Here is a 20,656-nt window from a genome sequence, read left to right as displayed (position 1 = left end):
CTTGATTTCAAATGACACCCGACAGATCTCATTGATAACAGAGCCAATGGAGGAAAGTGCCAAAACATAACAAAATAAAAACAATAAAACCAAATTTACCAGGGAGATGCATAGCTTATGGACATGAAAAAGACGTACATCCAAGCTTAGACACTGAGTGTTACTGAAAGGCACACAGCAATCAAACTCTCTCAATTATCTCGGGGCTGAAGACTCAAAACTCAGTCAATGGCTAATTAGCTGTGCTTGACAGAGCTCTGGTCCCTTCAGCAGGAAAGTGAATGTTAAATATTCTTCATACACCCTGGTGATACTCCCTCCGCAGCACACTGCTAGAATGTCAGCATGATTTAGTCTACAGACCCTAGTTATGGCATAAAGACCAAACAGGTATACACATCTGTAAACAAATTAAACAATCATAACCTATCATGCAGCATTTTTCATTTCCTAAATATCTTAAGAAGGTGGGGTGACTTTTTTTTTAAAGAATTACAATCATCCTTCTTCCAGCAGATAATTCTACCACAGTGCATGATATTACCAGTCATACAGAGGAATCTATTGGTGCAAAAAGTCTAAGCATTAAAATCCAGTCAGGAATGAGGAAGGCAGCAAGTTCTCCAAAATCCACTTCTCTCTCCCAAGTTGGCACAGGCGTTAATGTAAGAAAGAGAAAAGGATTGTACCTACAAGACTCTCCAGGTACAGACGCTTAGAGGTTTACTTGTCTCGATGCGCCCTCTTGTGGACAATAGAGGTGCTGGGGTGCTCTTGAGCGTACATTTTTTTTCCCCGCAGAAACGTTTCCTTTCCTCTCCAGAATTTCATTGCTACGCAGGTTTCGCGATGCAGTTCTCTGACTTGTACAGCCAACTTTCAATACGCCCTGGGTGGAGCTCTTCAGGATCCATCCTCTCTGTCACCACAGACTCAGCCTCAATCTCTATATCACTGATCTTTAGTCCCGGTCAAGAAATACTCATTTCCCCTTGACTAGCAATGACTTTACAGCAATCAACTGTTCACTTAATTAGTTTCTATAACTACTGTTTCTAGCTCTTAACTGCATTGTTTACATGTCTGCATTGTTTACATTCGAACTGTTTACTTGTTTACTTGTACATTGGCTACTGTTTGTATATTGTCTTGATGCACTGTCTGCACTTTGTGTTTTACACTTTTTTTAACAAATTGAGAGACTTTCTGTAAGGAAGAATTCCATTGTACCAGTACACATACCGGTTACATATGGCAATAAAGTTCAAAGTTCAAGTTCATGAGGATTATAAGTCACCTTAATAACCTGGAGCGGAATAGCCCTCCAGGAGCAGGAGCGACTGTCACTGCTCGATGCTTCACCTGTGTCTCTGGACTGGATTGCAGTTGCTTTGCCCAGGCTGCCAGGCTGAGCCCAGGGACAGTGTGGGGGTGGGGTGGTGCCGGAGGAGATCAGCCTTCTGCTAAACCACTTCTACAATACAGACATCAGGACAGGCAGGAGAAGACATTTGTGCTGGTAGTTTGCTGGCCGTGATGCAAAGATGAACAAAGCTCGTTAATACTAATTGAAGTGTTTGCGAAGCAGCTCTTCAGATGACACAGCTCTCCCTAGTATTCTGAAAAAGCAAAAGACTATGGTCCCTTGTTTTCCGCTTCAACATGGCTTTATCTAAATTCCATGATCCTGAATGGACACGGTATGTGCCCCAAGGTGGATATTTTATTATCTGATTCATCTATCAACCAACCAAACTGGCTTCAAATCGTTCTGTCTCCTTATGTCTGCCGATCCTAGCCATGAATGAAACAAACACAGCCCTGTAGAGTCATGCCACCTCAGAGTCTGGAGATAAACTGCCAAAAGCCTTACAAGCTACAGGCCATATTGATACCCACTATGGCATCTTGTCAATTCCAGTAGGCGTCAGTGCCCTTGCAGTGCTTCAGCAAATCCAGACAGACACTTCAGCTCCGCAGAACTGGGCCCCCAGCCCTGTGGGGAGGGTGAAGGCAACTTCCCACACTCCTCTGCATCCTAGTGTCTCCTTAGGAGTCGCGCTAACAGTATCCTTCCATCCGGTCACTTTCTAACGGCCCGCAGGGGAGCTGGAGCCTGTCCTGGCAAGCAGTGGGCACGAGACAGGGGGCACCCTGGACGAGATGCCAGGCCAGCGCAGGGCAGACAGACTCAGACACACGTTTGTGATAAGAAACCCCTGTGAATCAGGGGACAACATACAACCTCTACACAAAGAGCACCCCAGGTCCAGAATTAAGGGCTTCACTGCTAACCACTGCACCACTGTGCCCCTCCAAACAGAATCCTAACAACCATATTTTAATCACAGTATAAATACTCCTGAAAGCTTTTATTAAAGTGTTTCCAATTTCCAACGTGTAGCCAGGGGAGTGTTTCCATTAACAGCACGTCTTTTTCTGCAGAGCAATATTATTTTATTGTGTGCAAGATAATATCGCCGCTCCCTCTCCCTTGGGTTTCTGGACGTCTGAAGCTCGTTGGGATTGTTTTGACAAAGGCTTTTACTGCAGACAGTGAAGGGCTGCCTGACGGGTGAGTGGGACGCGGCTGGGCTTTCATTTAACCAGCCCTGCGAAACAAGAGCTCCGAAACCCCCTCCCCAAATAAAACATCGACAGCTCTGTCGGTTGTTAACACAAAAAGCTGTGTCGAGTGCAAAGCTCTCAAGTTAAAGCAGAGCGATTTTTAGTCTTACTGCAGCACTGTAACTGTCCACACGAGGGCGCACATAGCCGTCACCTGTTATTTTGATAAATGTTTTTTCAAAGGAAATAATAATAATAATAATAATAATAATAATAATAATAATAATAATAATAATTTATACTTGCTTACACTTATATTTACAGGTAATGGGGACTCCTCTACACCACCACCAATCTGCAGCCACACCTGGATAATGCGACGACATATCAATAAAATATTAATAAGATTGAAGGTGCCCCAATTCTTCTTTTCCTTGGGGTAGAATAACTATTTTCTAGGAAATTTTAGTTAGAAGTTCCATATCTAGAAACAATATTATAATCAGATTTTGCCTTAATAGTTTTGTAGATTTTCCTCGCGAATTCTGCTCGAACTTCCCTTTGCTGCTAGGATGTCATCAAGCTTGTAGCTCCCTTCTCCAGCTACGGCAGACAATCTGGGAAGTCATTTTCCAAGACGATACCCGGCGAAATAAATCGAAAATACATTTCATTTCCTCATTAAGCGGCAGATATTGATCCCCCTGTTCTGTTTTTATTGTAATGGCCTGGATCGATCTGAGCATTCATGACCCTTAGTCAAACAAAAATAGTCATTATAATGGTTATTATCATTATTATGAACGGATAGTAACACGCAAAAGTGGTCATTGTAAAATTACCAAAGATAAAAGCTGCCATTTGGAACACTAAGCGATAAAACTTTATTATTACAGAATAAAACAAGAAGGTATAAAACAAATATTTACTGCATATTACAGCGCCATTACCATTTTATAACTATTATGTTTTCATAGATTAATATACACTCGATGTTATTATGTATATATATATAATAGAGGAGTGAAATAACCCTATTTTCATTTATATTTGCATCTTTACGCTAATAGAAAACCGAGACCCTCTACTAAATGTGAGTCCGGCGCGGTACAATTGGGCGAATCCGCGTTCAGGCGCCGATCTTTAATTCATTTTTTTGTTTTCACGCAGCTGTTAATTGAACAGTTTGCATAGCATGAACTGAGACCAGATAAAATATTCATGATCTTCTCCTTACCGTTTAAAACCCTAACCTCGAACACTAGCAGATCTCATCGTCAGGCCTTGGCTCGCCATTAATTACATCTCATAGGTTTATTCCATGCTGAAAAAAATAAAGAAAACAGCGTTTCGGCCGTGGAGCCTTCTTCAGGTGTGTTTTTTTTTTGTTCCTCTTTTTTCAGCATGGAATAAATCTATTACTTGTTCCTTAGGAGCCTGCGCACCTGAACTAATTACATCTCGTCAGGTTCTTAAATGCACCGTTTCGGAATTGTTTCTCCCGGTCCAAGAGTCAGAGCAAAGCGATAACAAACTAACAGTTCAGGTCGGGCTTTGTAAATCAATAAGGTAAAAGTTGTTTTGTGTTTTTTTTTATGCTTCAAATGCGAATTTAAGTTGTTCGCCTCAAGAGACAGCTCTTCGATCTCGACGCGCAGCTTGTTGAATGCACTTATCCTCCTCTCAGCGAGTTTCATTTCCAGCGAGACCCGCCGTTTATCTCGTTAAGACGACGCACGTTCGTCTTTCCGCTCTGCTCCTGTGGAAAACTCACCTTCTCGAAGAACTGGCCTTGATAAGCTAACCGTGCTGGATCGATGCTGGCCTGCTGTGGCTGTCCAGTAAATATGGCCCCACGCCTATGGAATACTACTGATTTGGAGGAAGAGTACTGCTGAGCCAGCTTGAGTTACAAAGAGAGGCTCTCGCCCGTCATTGACAGCTGAGAATACTGTTCTCGCACAGAACAAATCTTTAGCAGCCAATCAAGAGAGAAATTCTGGTTTAGTTTTCCCTATTTGCAGGTTGAATATGTACTGTAACTCACACAGATATAAGCGGTCTCTGGGAGAGTCCTAAAGGCATGTGCACATTCCTGAATCCTAGCTTGTATGTGGAGCAATGGATATACAACATCTCCCCCCCAACCCTGAAAGCCCACATAGATGGGGGGGTCTTGATGTCGGGACACCTCGTGTTATGAACCATTCCATAGGTGGGGTTCCAAGCAGTTCCTTTCCAAAATACCAAGGCGTCTGCTGTTCAAAAACTGGTAGTAAATTGGCACTGAATTTCCTTTTGCTTCTACCTGGGCATAACACTGTTTTGGTCAATAAGTGACAGATGATTCCAGCACCCCAGCAGAAGAAACAGCACCGTTCAGCTGCTGTGAAATAATCAAGCGCATGACGTCTTATCTGAATCATTCATTAAACTTTTAATTGCACATAAGCATTTATACAATACAAACAAAAAGAATATTCTCTTTAAAGATATAGCGCCAAATGGCTGAAGATTTTTTTTTTAATTTTCTATTGTTATTCATTAATAAATTATGTACAATTGTCTTTGTGTAGTAAGAAGCCAGGTGGGAGGGGGAGAGGGAGAGAGCCAGGAGGACGGGAGGAAGAGGAGAGGGGAGGAAGAGAGAGGAACATGCGGAGACAGCTGGGCTGGAGTTTGGTGGCGTTCACTCGTCCGTCACAGGGCGGGCCTCTGTGGCGGGGCTGGGCTCCCTCAGCGTGGTGGACACAAGGAGAGGGGCACAGGAGGAGGAGGAGGAGGAGGAGGAGGAGGAGGAAGAGGCAGGAATCACCACATGTAGGAGTCGTCGAGCCTGGAAGATAAAGGACAGGAAGTGAGTCCAGGCCCTTCCTGCCGTAACTGGCCTGAGTCGGGTCCTCATGAACTTCAAGTGTCCAGGGTCTCTCAGCTCTGAGTTACTCAACCAAACACCTCATTGACCAAATAGAAGACTCCCAGCTGGCAGCCCCACTGATGCTCAGCAGGTGTGAGCCTGGTCAGTACCTGGATGGGAGACCTCCTGGGGAAAACTAAGGCTGCTGCTGGAAGTGGTGTTAGTGGGGCCAGTAGAGGGCGCTCACCCTGTGGTCTGTGTGGTCTTAAAGGCCCTGTATAGTGACGGGGAAACAATACTGTAAAAAGACACCTGCTTTTAGACAAGAGTAGTGTCATGGCCAAATCTCCCCCTGGCCTTTACCAATCATGGCCTCCTAATAATCTCTGAACTGGCTTCATCACTCTGCTCTCCTCCCCACTGAAAGCTGGTGTGTGGGGAGTGTACTGGAGCATCATCCAGGTGGGGCTGCACACTGGTGCTGGTGGAGGCCTGTACAGGCCTTTGAGTGGAGTGTCCAGTGTACTACACAAGTGTAAGGAATTATTATTAATTATTATTATTATGATGTTCATGGAGTGACCAAACATTTCACCATTTCCTCACAGCCACAGGAGGCTGATTTTACACAGCGAGGGTACTTCATACAGTACGCAGCTGAGAGGATGTCATCTCACTGCATTTGAAAATGATTCAGGAGAACAGACTCCTTTTCTAATGCTGTAAATCACAGCCATCGCAGATCAGTCCCAGGTGTTAAAAACGAATGAGTCCTCACACTGATGGCTATAACAGCGTCATATCTGCGGCCCTTTGAGGGATGAGTACAAAAACAGATTGGGAATTGAAAATCCTGATTCATGAGTGCCCAAAATATATAAAACACATCAAATAAAGAGCTGTCCAACACAGTGCTTTGGGCCTATGTGTAGCATGTGCATCCTATAGTGAAACTAAATGGAATGTACCATTTAAAGTGAAAGGAGTAATATGAATGTTTGATATCAGATTAATCATATTCCATCCTTGTTTTAATTTTGTTTCAACAGTCTGACAATAAAATATTTCATCATTTGATCTCACCAGAATCATACTGGAATGAAAGTGCACTGCCCCTCTTTCTGAGGCCTGAGTCACATTTATATATTTCTGTTCCCTGGGGCAGGAGGTGTGATTCAAAGATCTGAGGTTATCTTCAGGCAGAGAAGATCTAGTGTGGAAGTACAGGCTTCTGGCTATGTTTATGCTGGTTCTCTTTTCTTCCTTCGGATCGTGCAGCACGAAAGCAGCTGCACTGTGGCTTCTTAGTTTACAAATACAAGTGGCTGGAAAAATAATTGTTCTACAATTGCGAGTCTGCAGATTGCTGCCTGATCTACCCTAGCATCCTTTGCTTTTTGAATGTTATGGAGACGTATTGTCAAGATGCAGTGAATTGCTTCCCACAATATAGCCTACAGCTGGCTTGGCATAGAGACAGCGTGCTGTGCCTCACCTTGATCGCTGGTTGTGCTCTGAGTTGTCACCAAACAGCAGCTCTGACACCAGCGCCTCGGGGGTGGACCGCTTGCCGTATCTAGAGCATAGGAGGAAAGTTACAGGGTTTGCAATGAAAGAAAAAAAAATGACACATAGCTTTACACCAAGAGTTGTGGGTGTCTGGAACATGCAGCCCAGCCTCACGAATGAAGGAGACCATCTGGGATTCTTCAAGAAATGGTTACATGAGATTCCGAGATTATAACCTTCAAACCCCCGTCCGTATTCAGGCAGGAATGCATCAGGCCTGGGAATGATGTTTTGCAAAAGTGGGAAAGAAATGTGTAGTGAAAAATGAGGGAATAATGCTCTTAAAATCAGGCATGGAGGGGAATTGGAAGAAAATGAAATTAGGGAAGTCGATCTGGACCACTCCGTTTTGAGTAACAGTGGAGTCTTACACAGTAGAGAGTGCAGTTCTCGAGTTAATTAACAGAGCAGAATGTCAACACAACACGCTCTGATATTAGAATTCCATCAGAATGTCAAAAAACTCCTACATCTTGGTGAAATCAGACAGCAGCTCTGCACATAAGGTTTTGCTTCTCATGCACGTTGTCAAAACTGACAGGGATATTCCTTTTCACTGTCGCGTGCATTTAGAAATACTCTCTGCCTTGAGAAACAACACATCACTGGCCAGAAGCAAAACACTCTTCCCCACTATTCCTCAGAAGAAGTATCATGTCACTTCACCCCTATCTACCTAACCACATAAGGCTTTACCGTGGTATACTGTGGTACGAGTGAAGCACAGCATAGAGGGATAGTGGAAAAGCATAGACAGATGTGTTAATCCATCATACAAGCTTTGAGAAGTACTGGCAAGACAAACAAGCCGTGTGGCAGATACAGAAGGATTCACTGATGTTAGAACAGGTGCCGCTCAGCCAATGTGCATTTTGGACATATAATGAGTAACTGATTTTTAGATGGTTATGTACAGCAATAATATCAGGAGGCGGGGAAAGGTATATGTTTCTTGTACCTTGCTCCACAAAAGCTGACTAACTCAGATCCACCGAAACACAATCTCAGTAGCGTGACACCCCCACACCCACCCTACCCATACACACGCAGACCCTGACTCACATCCAGCCGGTCTGACAGAAACAGCCCCCTAATGAACCTCTCTGCACAGACGGAGTGTCTAATGGCCGTCTTCCTGCCTCCACTCCCATTGCCAGTGCACAGCGCCCTGTCACTTCTCCAAAGAGGAGACTAAAACTGCCAGACAAGAGTAATTAGAAACCCAGCAATGGAGTCCCAGTGGGAAAAAAAAGCCCTGGCCTGGATATAATGACATTAAACATCTCTGGGTATCTTTTTTCCCCCTGTCCTGCTCCTAATGGAGCCTCACTGTGCTTTTATCTCCTCAGTGTGACAAACATTTCACTGCCAGGGCCTGCCTGAATGGCGTTTAATTCACTTGTTTCCAGTGAGGTACTGTGAGGCTGTTGGTGAATTGCTCTTTGATAAATGCCAGATAATAGCAAAGGCAAATGTTGGCTCAACGCCTCACATAACGAGGGATATTAAGAGAGATGGACAAGTGGGCTATGTAAACCTGTCGGACTTGCTCTTGTTGTGATTACAGATGGAAGCTGGCCAGCACGCAGGAGACGGTTTCTATTCAATTCAATTCAAGCTTTATTATTCTCTAGGGGAAATGTGTTTTACGGCACAGTTAAACACAACACAATGACAAATACACATCATCAAAAGGGAAGAGAATACAGTCGTGTTACAGGAGAGAAGAAACAAGAGACAAGGTAGTCACTTTGCGTTGTTTAAGAGTGTGATTGCAGTGGGGACGAAAGATTTCCTGAGTCTGTTGGTTTTACACCTGGGGGCACAGAGGCATCTCCCAGATGGGAGAAGCGTGAATTTACAATGGAGGGGGTGAGACACACACTCCCTGATGCTTCTGGCTTCCTTAGTCACCCTCTGTAAAGGATGTTTAAATTGATTTGATTATTCCTGATTATTTTGCCACTTATATTCTCTGATTTACCCAGCCTATTACAGTTACCTGTACTTATGTTGCCAAACCAATAAGTGAAGCAGGATGTTAAGACACTTTCAATGAATGATTTTTGGAAAAGTGTAAGGATTGTTTTATCTACCTTAAAGTAGCTGAGTTTTCTAGGATAGAAGAGTCTCTGTTGGCCTTCTTTATAGAGCGTGTCACAACATTTGTCCCATTTTAGGTTTTTGTCAATTACCAGTCTCGAGTACTTTGACAATTTCAGCAGGCTGAAATTCTATTTCTAAGGGGGATCTCTGTGCCGGTTTGCCCCAGGCTGTTCACTCACTGCCCCAGCCCAGCCCACATGCCAGCAGAAACAACAGGCCAGCTCACAAAGTGTTTCAAAAGACGGCAGTGGTTCTGAGCAAGAAACCCCATTCTTTCTCCGGTATCGGAAATAGATAGCACTCAGCATCAGAAAATGTAAAGGAAGATACACTCGAATGTCACTGGCCCGTCTGAAACCCCCGTCCACTGTCACACCAGGAGAATGATACTGTGACTCATCTGTGGAGTTACTGGTCTCCATTACCGATCTCAATTCCCTCAAGTGCTGCTGTCGGCAGTGAAGTCTCCAATCGGGGCTGACCTGCTCCCGTCAAGCTAGGAAGTAATTTCAGACAACAGAGCTCTTTGTTGGGGCAATTAGTTTTAATGACTACTGAGCGAAATGTCACCTTCTCTGACTTGCCAACCTTGTTTTCCTTCCTGGGCTGTGAGGCAGACTTGTGATTGCCTGTTTAATAGGGCTTCATGAACTGAAACAGGCTCTCCCACTTGTAATAAAGCACCTTGGTAGTCTCAATGTCTATCAGCTGTAACCTATAAGATGAGTAGCTAGCTACAGTTTCAAAGTGGTTTTAAGTTTATGACAAGAAACATCAAAAAATGAATTCTGAAGCTGACATTTACAGTAAGTAAGTCATTCTGAGCCTTTCGGATAACACTCTTTAGCCATTTTCAATGGGTGTTTCTGATTCGGCATGCCTCCTCATTCCATTTTTTGTTTGTTTTCCAAAATTTGGAAGAGTCACATAGAAAGATCTTTCTCTGTTCCTACCCACCATGTTGGCACTGCCCAGTTCTTAATTTGACTGCATTTTCCAGGTAGGATCCAAGCACAATTGCTGCCATTTCTCATTTTTCCCCACAGCGAAGGACCCACAGGGCCTTAGTGCCTGAATCATTAGCACCCTGAGTATCACAGGGGCGTCTCAGGACCTTGGAAAAGCAGAGGAACCCAAGCTGGCTCAACTCCCTCCAGCCCCTGAGAGGCTCAGCCAGATGAGTGGCAGAGTTTGGAATTTTAGGCAAGGATTGTGATTAAGGAAACCCAGGTCTGGACAGGCATTGCCTGGATTAAAGACTTCAAACTCGGGTGCAAACCCGTACCGTGATTAAGAGCCAACCAGAAGCTCACCAACCTTCTTCCTGTGGCATCCCATACACCGGATCTTTCATTTGCAAGCCCAGATGTTTGGTCTGTATGAACTCCTCAAGCTACACCCTACCAGTTATATGTCAGAGTACAGCAATGGCCCACTGCCGTTTCATGCTCTTGTGCAGTATTATAAAATATCAATAGAATAGAATGTGCTGCACCAGCACCAGAGGAATCTAATCTGGAATGTAATCAGTGGGTCTAGCCATGGGTAGGTTCCTGTTGAAGCAAACACGTTTTTCCCATGTTCTGCTGTGCAGTAATCCCAGGCCACCCTTGTAACCTGAAGGAGGCACTTTAAAAACCCATCCATCTTTCATTTCAGGGTCGCAGGGGGTGCCAGAGCCCATCCTGGCAAGCAACAGGTGGAAAGAAGGGCACAAACTGGATGGGATGCCAACCCATTGCAGGGCACACTCAGACATAAACACACACAGTCACACCAGGGCCAGTTTCCCCAGAAGCCAATTTACCTACCAGTATTCAGACTGTGGGAGGAAACCCACACAAGCATACTGTAGGTAGAATACACAAGCTCCACGCAGATAGCACCCCAGGGACCCAGGGCTACAAGGCAGTAATGCTAACCACTGTGCCACTGGGCCACCTACACTTCCAAAATTACCAAACAAAACTGTGCATAAGAAGAATGTGTGTCTCTCCCTGCATCCATTCCTAAGCAAATAAGAAGTTCAATAAATTGCTTTCTGGTTCCAGTGAGTGCATTTGGTTATATCACATTATTGCTCTTCTGCAAGAAAGATTAAAAACAGAAAGGCCAATAAAAATGGGTCCTGAGGGAAAATACTGTACAGGAAATATTTAGGAAAATCCTAAATATTAAGAGCATCTAAGTTTTATGTCCTATCAGAAGCACCTCTAGTTTACATAGTATATTTTGGTGCATTTAATGGAGTAAATTACAGAGCTGGAATCTTTCATTTAGAAGGGTAAGTTATTACCTTCCCTTAAACAAAATCTCTAAAAGAGGAAATAAAATAAAATACACCTTTTTTTCTGTTTGCTGTGAGCGAACAGCTTGCTCCGCACAGAGCCACAGATTTCTCAAGGACGTTTACAAATCTATATATCGCAGGTGTCAGTAACGCGAGTCAACCCGTTTTCACAGCGATTTGCATCTCCTTTCATTTTCGTCCTGGTGCATCTTTCACAGGGCTGGGGACGCTGCTTTAAAAAGCAGCCCGGTTTTAGTCATCCGGCGCAAGACCGGGGAGATCCGAGCGCCGCAGCCCTCTTGAGCGCCGACAAGCAGCTGAACAGCAGGCAGGGGACTAATCCGTGTCTGCCACGGGAGTGAACCTCACCCGCGGTCATGTCACACTGCAAAGCCTTAAATCAGGAAAAGCACAGCTACTACAACCGCTCTCAAACGGTATGCAGTTTCGCGAATACCTTTCAGCCTGCATCAGTGCGAGTCATGTAAAGATAGAGCCAACACTGTTGCATTAACCTAATGTTTTCTGGAACAATCGGGTTACTAAACCCTCCGCATCACAGCTGTAAATATATATTACCACTTCACTGAGCTGTCCCGCCCCCTCAGTATTGGACAAAACTTTATTTTAACACTTTCGCTTACTTAACTTGCGCCCCAAAGAACAGTTGTACTCAATGGTCAGAACTACAACTACACTAACCTGGAGTTCACAGTTACTACATCGGACTGTTTGATGTGCAGGAGGGCCATCCGTCCATAAACGGCACCTATTACACAGTTTTCTGCGTTACTGGGTGTCAAAATTACAACCATCTTGTTTGCTCAGGTGGACCGATTGCTTACAGTAGTTTATCGTTATCCTTACAATCGTTATATAGTTAGGACTGTAGTAATAGAAGTTTGTGCTTTCTGTTGGTTTTACAACTATTTTTTCTTCACGATTCAGAACCCCGTTACCGTCGATGTACAGTAGCTGCAAAAATGAACTCATGTGGTATTTTGTCGCTTTTAAACTCAATTCCACAATGGAGAGAAGCGGAGATCGTCCGACTTTCGCCTCTCAGGTTCATGGAAAAAAGAACTGTCAGGGTTACTGTTCGGTACTTTTCTGGTACCTTTCTTTTCTGGAAAGGCAGTCCGAAACTGAAGTACCAGGGGACTGTAGTTATGTGTCGTCCCATTCCGTTTCACAAAATCGTTTCCCAAAGTTACCGACGTTGACCGAACCCGAGGGTCTGGACTCCGTGGCAGTAAACGGACATGTTAAGGCTAAGAAGGTTATAAAGAAAAATAAAGCAACAATCTGCAGTTCAGGTGTGAAAGCCACGACCTGGTGACGACAGGACAAGTCTCAGACGAGGTCTGCTACATGCACACCGACGCCGAATAGCAACCTGGGACCAAGAAGCAGACTACAAGGAAGGCGTACTCACCTCTGTCTTGTAATCAGGTTGATGTAGTGCCTGAGCGCGGAGTAGTATTTGGCCAGCTCCTCGGGCGGCGCGTCCTCCCCCGGGTTCTCGGGTTTGGGCGGGTAGGCGTCCACGAAGGCGCCGAGGCACACCAGCACGCAGAGGACCAGCGCGATCATAGCGCTCCAGGGCTTCAGGACGGCGACCATCTGCGGTTCAGAACCCAGACACAGCCCTGAGAGTCGGACCGAGCTCTCCCCGGCAGTAATCGCTACGGGCTCTGGAAAGCTCCGTGCCGGCGGTGCGAAAGCACCTTTCTACTGTGCAGAGAAATAGGCGCACCAAGCAGGTCGACGACGGGTTACCGCCGTCGTTTATTTCCAAGAGTTTTGATATTCATTTTCCGAGGACGATTGGACGCACGGCTCTAATCTGCTGTTTTTACAGCACACACACAACTCATATAAGAAACTAAGAGATTAGCCTGTTCCAGCCGCAATCGGAAGATTGATCTCTTCAGTATTTTTTTTTTACAACCAGCTGTAACTAATTGGTCTGGGGACTTTCCTTGCCTTTATTTTTTTGCAAAATGATCTGGGATCCCAAGACTTTACGGGCGCTGTCTAAGAAAACAATATATTACGGAACTCGGAAAAGCCGAGGTCAACTCTTATTAGGACAAGTGAATTGAAAATGGACGAAATGCCTGCACAGATGGTATTTCATACAACAAAATAAGCGTCTAAATATATTCATTTTTTCCTGTTTAAAAAAAAACGTTGAAATTCATGGAAAACGTTATAGCGTTTTATTTTGTATTTAGCATAGGATCAACTTTTCCAACCGAATTCAGTGATTCGGGCGAGAGGAGTGATATCTTAAGCAATGTATGAACTGACCGCCGTATTTATTGCAGAGGTTTATATTAATTTATTGTTTGTTGTCGAAAGGTATCGAATTTCCTAACGGGAAAATTTCACTAGGTAATTTTTCATGTTATATATTTGTCATCAGTAATTATCAACAGAACACAGTTAATACTCGCATTAATATTAATGGTAAGAAGCGAATACAGAATGCCTCAATTGATCTATAACAACGGTGATTTGAAGTGTAATCTATTTACCTATTTTCTGAATTAATTAGCAAAGATTAGATGGGAGTTGTTAGTGGACTAATCTTTAATATTGTTTTTTTTCTACAAGTTCAGCGCCTTTGAACACCTAAATCACGTACCCGTGTGTGTCCACGTGGGGGATATAACCCGAATCCAAAATAAAAAAAAACATGTTAAAAGAAGATTAAGAGGAAGATACGAGCTTGTTGTTGGAGAACGATAGGATTGATATATGGCACTGAGAGAAACGCAGGAGATTGAGTGCGACATCAGTGTTTGCATACTAATCGCGGTATAAGCAACGAAATACAGACCGAGAAGAGGCTGTTTCAACAGCACAGTTGACGACATACTTTGGAGAGCCCGAGAGCTGTCCTTGGTCCTGAAAGCCATCGAGCCCCGATTTATCACGCTGAAGACGAGAATCTTCACCGCAACAAGATTGTTTTCAAGCCGACATTCAACCAGTAGTCCTACCTATTAATTTCTAATGAATTTGACCGTTCTTACGAAGTTGGTGAAGTTTTCCTCCGTTTTGAAAACTACCCACCAGTTCACGGTAGACAAGGTTTTAAAGACACACGGAAGAAAATTTAACGAAGTGTGATCTTAATCCAATTACTGTCATTTTTATAATCTTTTTTGTATTTTCGCTAAATCAACTTGGACCACAGTTCGGAGAACAATCGGTCAGAACAGGCTTTCTTTCACCCTTGGGGCGTCGTTATAAGCTTATTTCAGCCAACAAAAAAAAAATGCATTGAAAAGTCAAAAACCTCAAACTAAATAACAGAGAGACCAAACCGCAGTACGAGTCGGCGGGCGTACTTACTGTGAGAAAAGGCTGGGCGCTACAGGTGGCTGGTAAGGATGTCTGTGACGAAGTCGAAGCCTTCTCTTCGAATACGCGAAGCAGCTGAATTCGTCTTTGCACCTGTTTATTGTGCTTTCTGCCAGCGCCGATCTCCTGCTACTCTCCTGCAGACCGGGAGATTTATATACCTGCCGCTGTGTGCAAGACACACAAGGAGTGCAGAGGAGGGGGGGTCGGCCCCCTCCTCAAGGGAAATTATTAGAATAACTCATCGCCCGCTGGTTACCACATTACCACTGCGCACTATAGTAGGACCATAAACCAGAGACTCCCTCCGCAGAGCCATTGAAGACTCACACCGCCCCCCTCCTCCCCTCCCTCCCTCCCAAGAAAAGAAACAATCGCACATATATCATTTCCACAATATTGATGTCGTCTATTTTTAATGACTAAGTTGTTGTCGCGGTTGTTATTCTTTTTGGTCTTGTTTGCGAGTTCATCTTTTGGCCTCGTCAGTACAGGCCGTCATAAATCTCCTTCCTATTGCTCCTCCGAGGCTGTGCTGACGCAGGGCCGAGAATGAGATGTCAGTGCCCCCCGCTGATCTGTATCTGCACGGTGCCATGCGCGGCGGTTGTTTTCCTTTTAAAGGATCGTTTTCCACAAAGTTCGGGAGAGGATGACGGGTCTTGGATGCACGGTCCGTTCCTGTAAACCCGAAATGTATCGAAATCGTGGTCGGACCTAATGGGTGAGGGGTATAGTTTGATGTTTAAAAAGCCTGAGACAAAAATCTGAATAAAAGGAAAAAATCTTTCCTTAAAATATGCATATAAGTACATTGTTTCCACGATGTGACTTGTCTTTATCCTGCCCAACACTCCAGTCAGGACAGAGGTGTTAATGTTCGCCACCGGTGTTTCTTGGGATATTATAATACGAAGAAAGCTCGAAAAACCCCTCAATTCATCATTCTGTTAAACTTTGGCCAAGGAATATATTTAACTTTCCTGTGTTTTGGGGGTCATAAGGTCACAATTATGAGATTCTAGAATGATGATTTCACGAGAGGGAATAGGCCCATTATTCTGGGCATGCCGAGATACCTTTCATAGTCCAGGCGCGTCTTCATCATCTCCCTGAAAAAGGGTTCGACTGGACTATACTGGCAGGTCGCAAAACTACAAAGAGGTGCAGTGAACGTTATGTCGCATGACAGCCGCATATTCGCGAAAGGTGAGTTCATCTGCCAGGTTTGAAACAGAATAAGGCAGGGGCTTACAAATTAGTAAACACGGACTTTCCACATCAGCAGCAGTTGGACCACTAATGGCGAACCAAAGGCATGTGGAGAGTGCTCTCATCTGGGTCAGTTAGAGGATTACAAACCCTTGGTTTTGAATAGTGTTTTTCTTTCTCAAAGTCCTTCACCGAAGGGAACCCACTTCATCATTCATTGAAGTGCAATCCCCACGTGGGGCCATTCTGCACCAGCGGCCCCACCTGGGAGACACACAGTGTTCATTCTGCACCAGCGGCCCCACCTACAAGACACACAGTGTTCATTCTGCACCAGCGGCCCCACCTGGGAGACACACAGTGTTCATTCTGCACCAGCGGCCCCACCTACAAGACACACAGTGTTCATTCTGCACCAGTGGCCCCTCCTGGGAGACACACAGTGTTCATTCTGCACCAGCGGCCCCATCTGGGAGACGCACAGTTTAAAATCTTATCAGGAGGACAGCACCTCCTACAGGAGAGTGTCTCCAGTCACCATAGTGGGGGTGTGGTGGCTCTGTGGCTAAGCACCTGTGGCTGGGAGGTTGCTGGTTCGTATCCCGCAGCCGGCAGAGGAATCCTACTCTGTTGGGCCCCTGAACAAGGCCCTTAGCCCCAACTGCTCCAGGGGCGCTGTACAATGGCTGACCCTGCGCTCTGACCCCAAGCTTCTCTCCCTGTCTGTGTGTCTCATGGAGAGCAAGTGGGGTATGTGAAAAGACAAATTCCTAATACAAGAAATTGTATATGGCCAATAAAGTGATCTTATCTAGTCTAGAAATTCTGGTCCAGACAGAAGTCTTGCTTTAACAATGATAATATTTCTGGAACGATATTCACAAAGCACAACGGCCCATGTAGGGTAGCAGGAAGGCTTGATGACGCTGTGGCGCCTATAGTTGTGGTGTTTTTTCCATTATTGTTATCTACTTACATACTGGTAAGTATCCTCGCATACGAGCAAAATCTTACATACTGTACCAGTACTGCAGAAACACACACGTCTGGCTATTGTACTGGTTTCGTCTACTTGGGTCTGCCAGTGCTAGACGCTACCGAGTCAGAATCTTTATTACGTAGTACAGCTCAGTCGTGTTCCCGCGCAAGTGTGCAATCGCTTCTTCACCAGAAGATAATCATTCAATCAATTGTATTGACCTTTTGTGTCACAGACTTTCCTGTGGCTCCTTAATTCAGACATCTCGGTCCCTTGAGCTATTTTCGCTTTCATGAAAGGAAGGGGCAGAAAGTGTTCGTGAATGACGTGTAGACACTTGAAACTTTCGCATCCGAGCAAAATAAATATAATTCCCACATCAGGACGCTATCTGCAAACTCATCACGACTTTCTTAAGGGAACGTTTGATGTAACTGTAAAATTACTTCTTTAGTTACCATTATTACCGAGCAATCAGATCTGCTCATTAGAATAGCTATCAAGCTCTGTATTCACCGCCAGTCCCAGCCTCGTGAAATGTCAGCAGTGGCGTTTGACACACACCTACTGTATGACAATCTGAAGCTTTCCAACACATCACAAAATAACATTTCAACTGCGCGTCACAACAAAGTATTGCAGCGGAAGATAGAGGCTATTTATTACAAGTCTGCGATCACTCAGTGATTGTTTCGCATTTGTCAGTCTGGCATCGCACTTTGATGCCAAGGCACTATCAGCACTGATCACAAGTTGCAAGCAATCATCAGCTAAATTACTAATACATATGCTGTAGAATTCTGCTCTGCCCCGTGATTTTGTATCAAGAGCTGTGGATTCGCCAGCAGCCTCATCAGCTTCTACTGTAATGGCTGATAGTCGACCAGCAGGTGGCGCCCTTCCGGCTGGGCCAAAATGTCTAAACAAACCGCCCAGTATAGTGGCTGCTGACAGGGTGTCAACCTTCAGAAGAGACGGTAAAATGTTTTATGGAATGAAAAAAAACCACTATAAAATGCTATTATTATTATCATTATGAATGCTACTATAGTGTCGATTAGAATAAGGCTTCAAGGGCATTTTTAATCATACTGAAAGTATTACAATTATTTGAATTTTAAACTGTACTGTTATTATAATGACAATTTCAGGCTACAATATGCAACAATACGAGTAGTTATAGTAGCAGTATATGCACATGGCTATACTGCAGGCAGTGTAACCGATACAGCCATTTTTACAAACTATTGAGCTACTATACTACTAACCACCCTCAACGACGGTTCAGATATGCTGCAATTAGCAGGCAGAGCCACGAGATGGCGACGCGAGCCACATCAGCCTTGCAAGAACTTCAGCACCTACTGAGATGAACAGCTACAGTCATCAGACTGGGCGCATAACTGTCATTGAGTTTTTTGGGGGGAGGTGAGAAGAAACTATGCATAACCTTTCAGATGGGTAATTAATCACATCACAACAGTCATTATTTCAAATCTAGAGCACTTGTATTCCCCAAAAGACTGCTGTTAATAACAATGATGACGAGCCTTCGTTTAACAAGATAAATCAATTGAAGAAAAACATCCCATTTGCAGTTATGACCCAGCCATTTTTTCTCATGCCCTTAGCGACAACGCAATATGTAGTAAGGTGGTTTTCTTTTCAGTATTGTAACCTTGATGTAGAAAAATGTATCTGTATTTATATTGCATTAAAATAAACTGGTTCTCAAAACAAAGCCCACCGATATTCAACAGGCCCAGTCCTTGTATTTCATCAAGACATGTTATCGGCCATCCCTCTTCTCAGGCTAGTGCTCTGCCTGGGTGATGTATCCCAGACTATTTTTTATGCTGGAGAGAAAAGCTATAAGCCAGAACTCACTAGACAAGATCAAGCTGACAGGGCAACTGTTAGATCCAGTTCTTACCCCTGTGTTCCCAGAGAGCGATCTTTTCTCTCCCCATTGATCCCGTTGTCGCCCACTTCCTCTCTGCCCTTGTCTGTCTGGACTCTTCCACCCTCCTCCTTGACAGCCTGATCCCTTAGCCCCAGGGCTGCGTTTCTCCCCCAGTGAGCGACTGCGGGTGACAGGACTCAGGGGCTCTCAGTGGGGCAGGAAAGGGAGAAATGAATCAAGGTCTTCAGGAGTAAAGAAAAAAAGTACAGTATAGCTAAAAGTATGTCTGTTGTACCCTTTCTTTCTCTCTTAATGGTTCATAAGGAATTTTGTGAAGTGAATACATCCGGCCATTTTCCAACTGCCAGGATACACCCCTGACTGATGCCATTCCATCGCAGGACTGACACAAAGACACGAACACACACTAACACTGTGGGTGATTTTCGCTATTCTAACTGCTAGGTTCATTTTCCTAGAAACCAATTACCAGCATGTCTTTGGACCATGGGGGGAAACTGGAGCACCTGAAGGAAACCCACACAAATCAAGGGACAACATGCAAACTCCACACAGACAGTACTCCAGGTCTGGAATTGAACCCAGGGCCCAGCACTGCAAGGCAGCTATGCTAACTACTGCGCCGCCTGAGGTGAATTGCTAATTTTGAGCTTCTCCTTTCACACTGTTATAATGTTGCTTGTAATTCTTGGCATCACAAGGAGCAAACTTCACCCATAGACACTCTGAAGGAAAACACATGGACCCAAATAGTGGCGGATGCCTCTGGTTCCTGAAGAGTCTTCTTACCCTCCATCAGAACCTTCCCAGAGCCCTCGGGCTGTCTGAGGATGAGCCATGACCCAATCCAGCACGTTTAACACACTTTCCACTCTTCACAAAGAAAAATAAATTAACCCAGAATCAGAGCTGATTCATATTCCTGTATTCACACAGAGGGGATGGAGCTGACACACCGGTAAAGTCAAATCATCTGACCTTTTCAGTTTTGATTTGAAGTGTGCAGGTCTATTCCCAGCTCTCTAGAAGGCTGACCGGTTAAGTAAATGACAGCAACTGAGATGGAAAAAAGTGGCAGATGTATGGATCATCCGCTGAATGGAAAATGCTTCTTTCCTTTGAGCAGGATGACATTACGGGGCTCTCAAGACCTTCTCCTCTGTTTGCACAAAACATCCTGTCTTCTCTCGCTTCGAGAGGCCTGCTGCTGCTCTGTGCGGCACATGCTCTTCAACCTTGAAGCTGGGAGTGCAGGCCAGACTGTTACGGCGAGATTAAAGCTATTTGATAAGCAATCATGTTGTGCAGAGAACTGTCTCGATTTCGATGCCAAATGCTCTTCTGGTGCCTTTGGCACGGTCTGTTCTGCGTCCCTCTCCTGCGCTGGGAGGTTGCAGAATCGTCGTGATGGTTCGCCAGCTCCAAGAGACGACAGAAGAGGAATTAATCACACGACACTCTCTACCGTGGGCATGGGCAGACCTTGTCAGGAAAGGAAGAGCCCTGTCTTAGGTGCTGAAGAGGGGTACAAGGGGAAGCAATTAGAGACACATCTCACTGGGGGACAGGGGTTAATGTTAATCAAAGGTTTTCTTAATAGCATTCTAATTGTGGCTGCTCATGACTAATCAGATTTAAAGCACTGTATTCCGCTCCTATTCTGTGAAGCAGTAATTAATTGGAAAAATCAAATATAATCTATGGCAGAAACTGAACCTGTTTGATAGACCCTCTTTTTCTAAACGTTTTAAAGCAACAAGGAAGGCAAAAATGCAGAGA

General features: G+C 44.5%; 1 protein-coding gene across 1 annotated transcript; it reads right to left on the bottom strand.

Annotated features, from left to right (window-relative positions):
- Nucleotides 1-4,975: 4,975 nt before the first annotated feature.
- Nucleotides 4,976-14,916, bottom strand: LOC102683823 (peptide YY). The gene is made up of 4 exons (XM_006638238.3): nt 14,754-14,916; nt 12,826-13,013; nt 6,921-7,001; nt 4,976-5,404 (listed from the first exon to the last, which is right to left on the bottom strand). The coding sequence occupies exons 2-4, from the start codon at nt 13,011-13,013 to the stop codon at nt 5,380-5,382; spliced, it is 294 nt and encodes a 97-aa protein (XP_006638301.1). The 5' UTR covers nt 14,754-14,916; the 3' UTR covers nt 4,976-5,379.
- Nucleotides 14,917-20,656: the final 5,740 nt, after the last annotated feature.

Source organism: Lepisosteus oculatus, chromosome 28 (assembly GCF_040954835.1).
Source record: "Lepisosteus oculatus isolate fLepOcu1 chromosome 28, fLepOcu1.hap2, whole genome shotgun sequence".
NCBI classification, from domain to species: Eukaryota; Metazoa; Chordata; class Actinopteri; order Semionotiformes; family Lepisosteidae; genus Lepisosteus; species Lepisosteus oculatus.
This window is presented reverse-complemented; position numbering and strand designations above follow the sequence as displayed.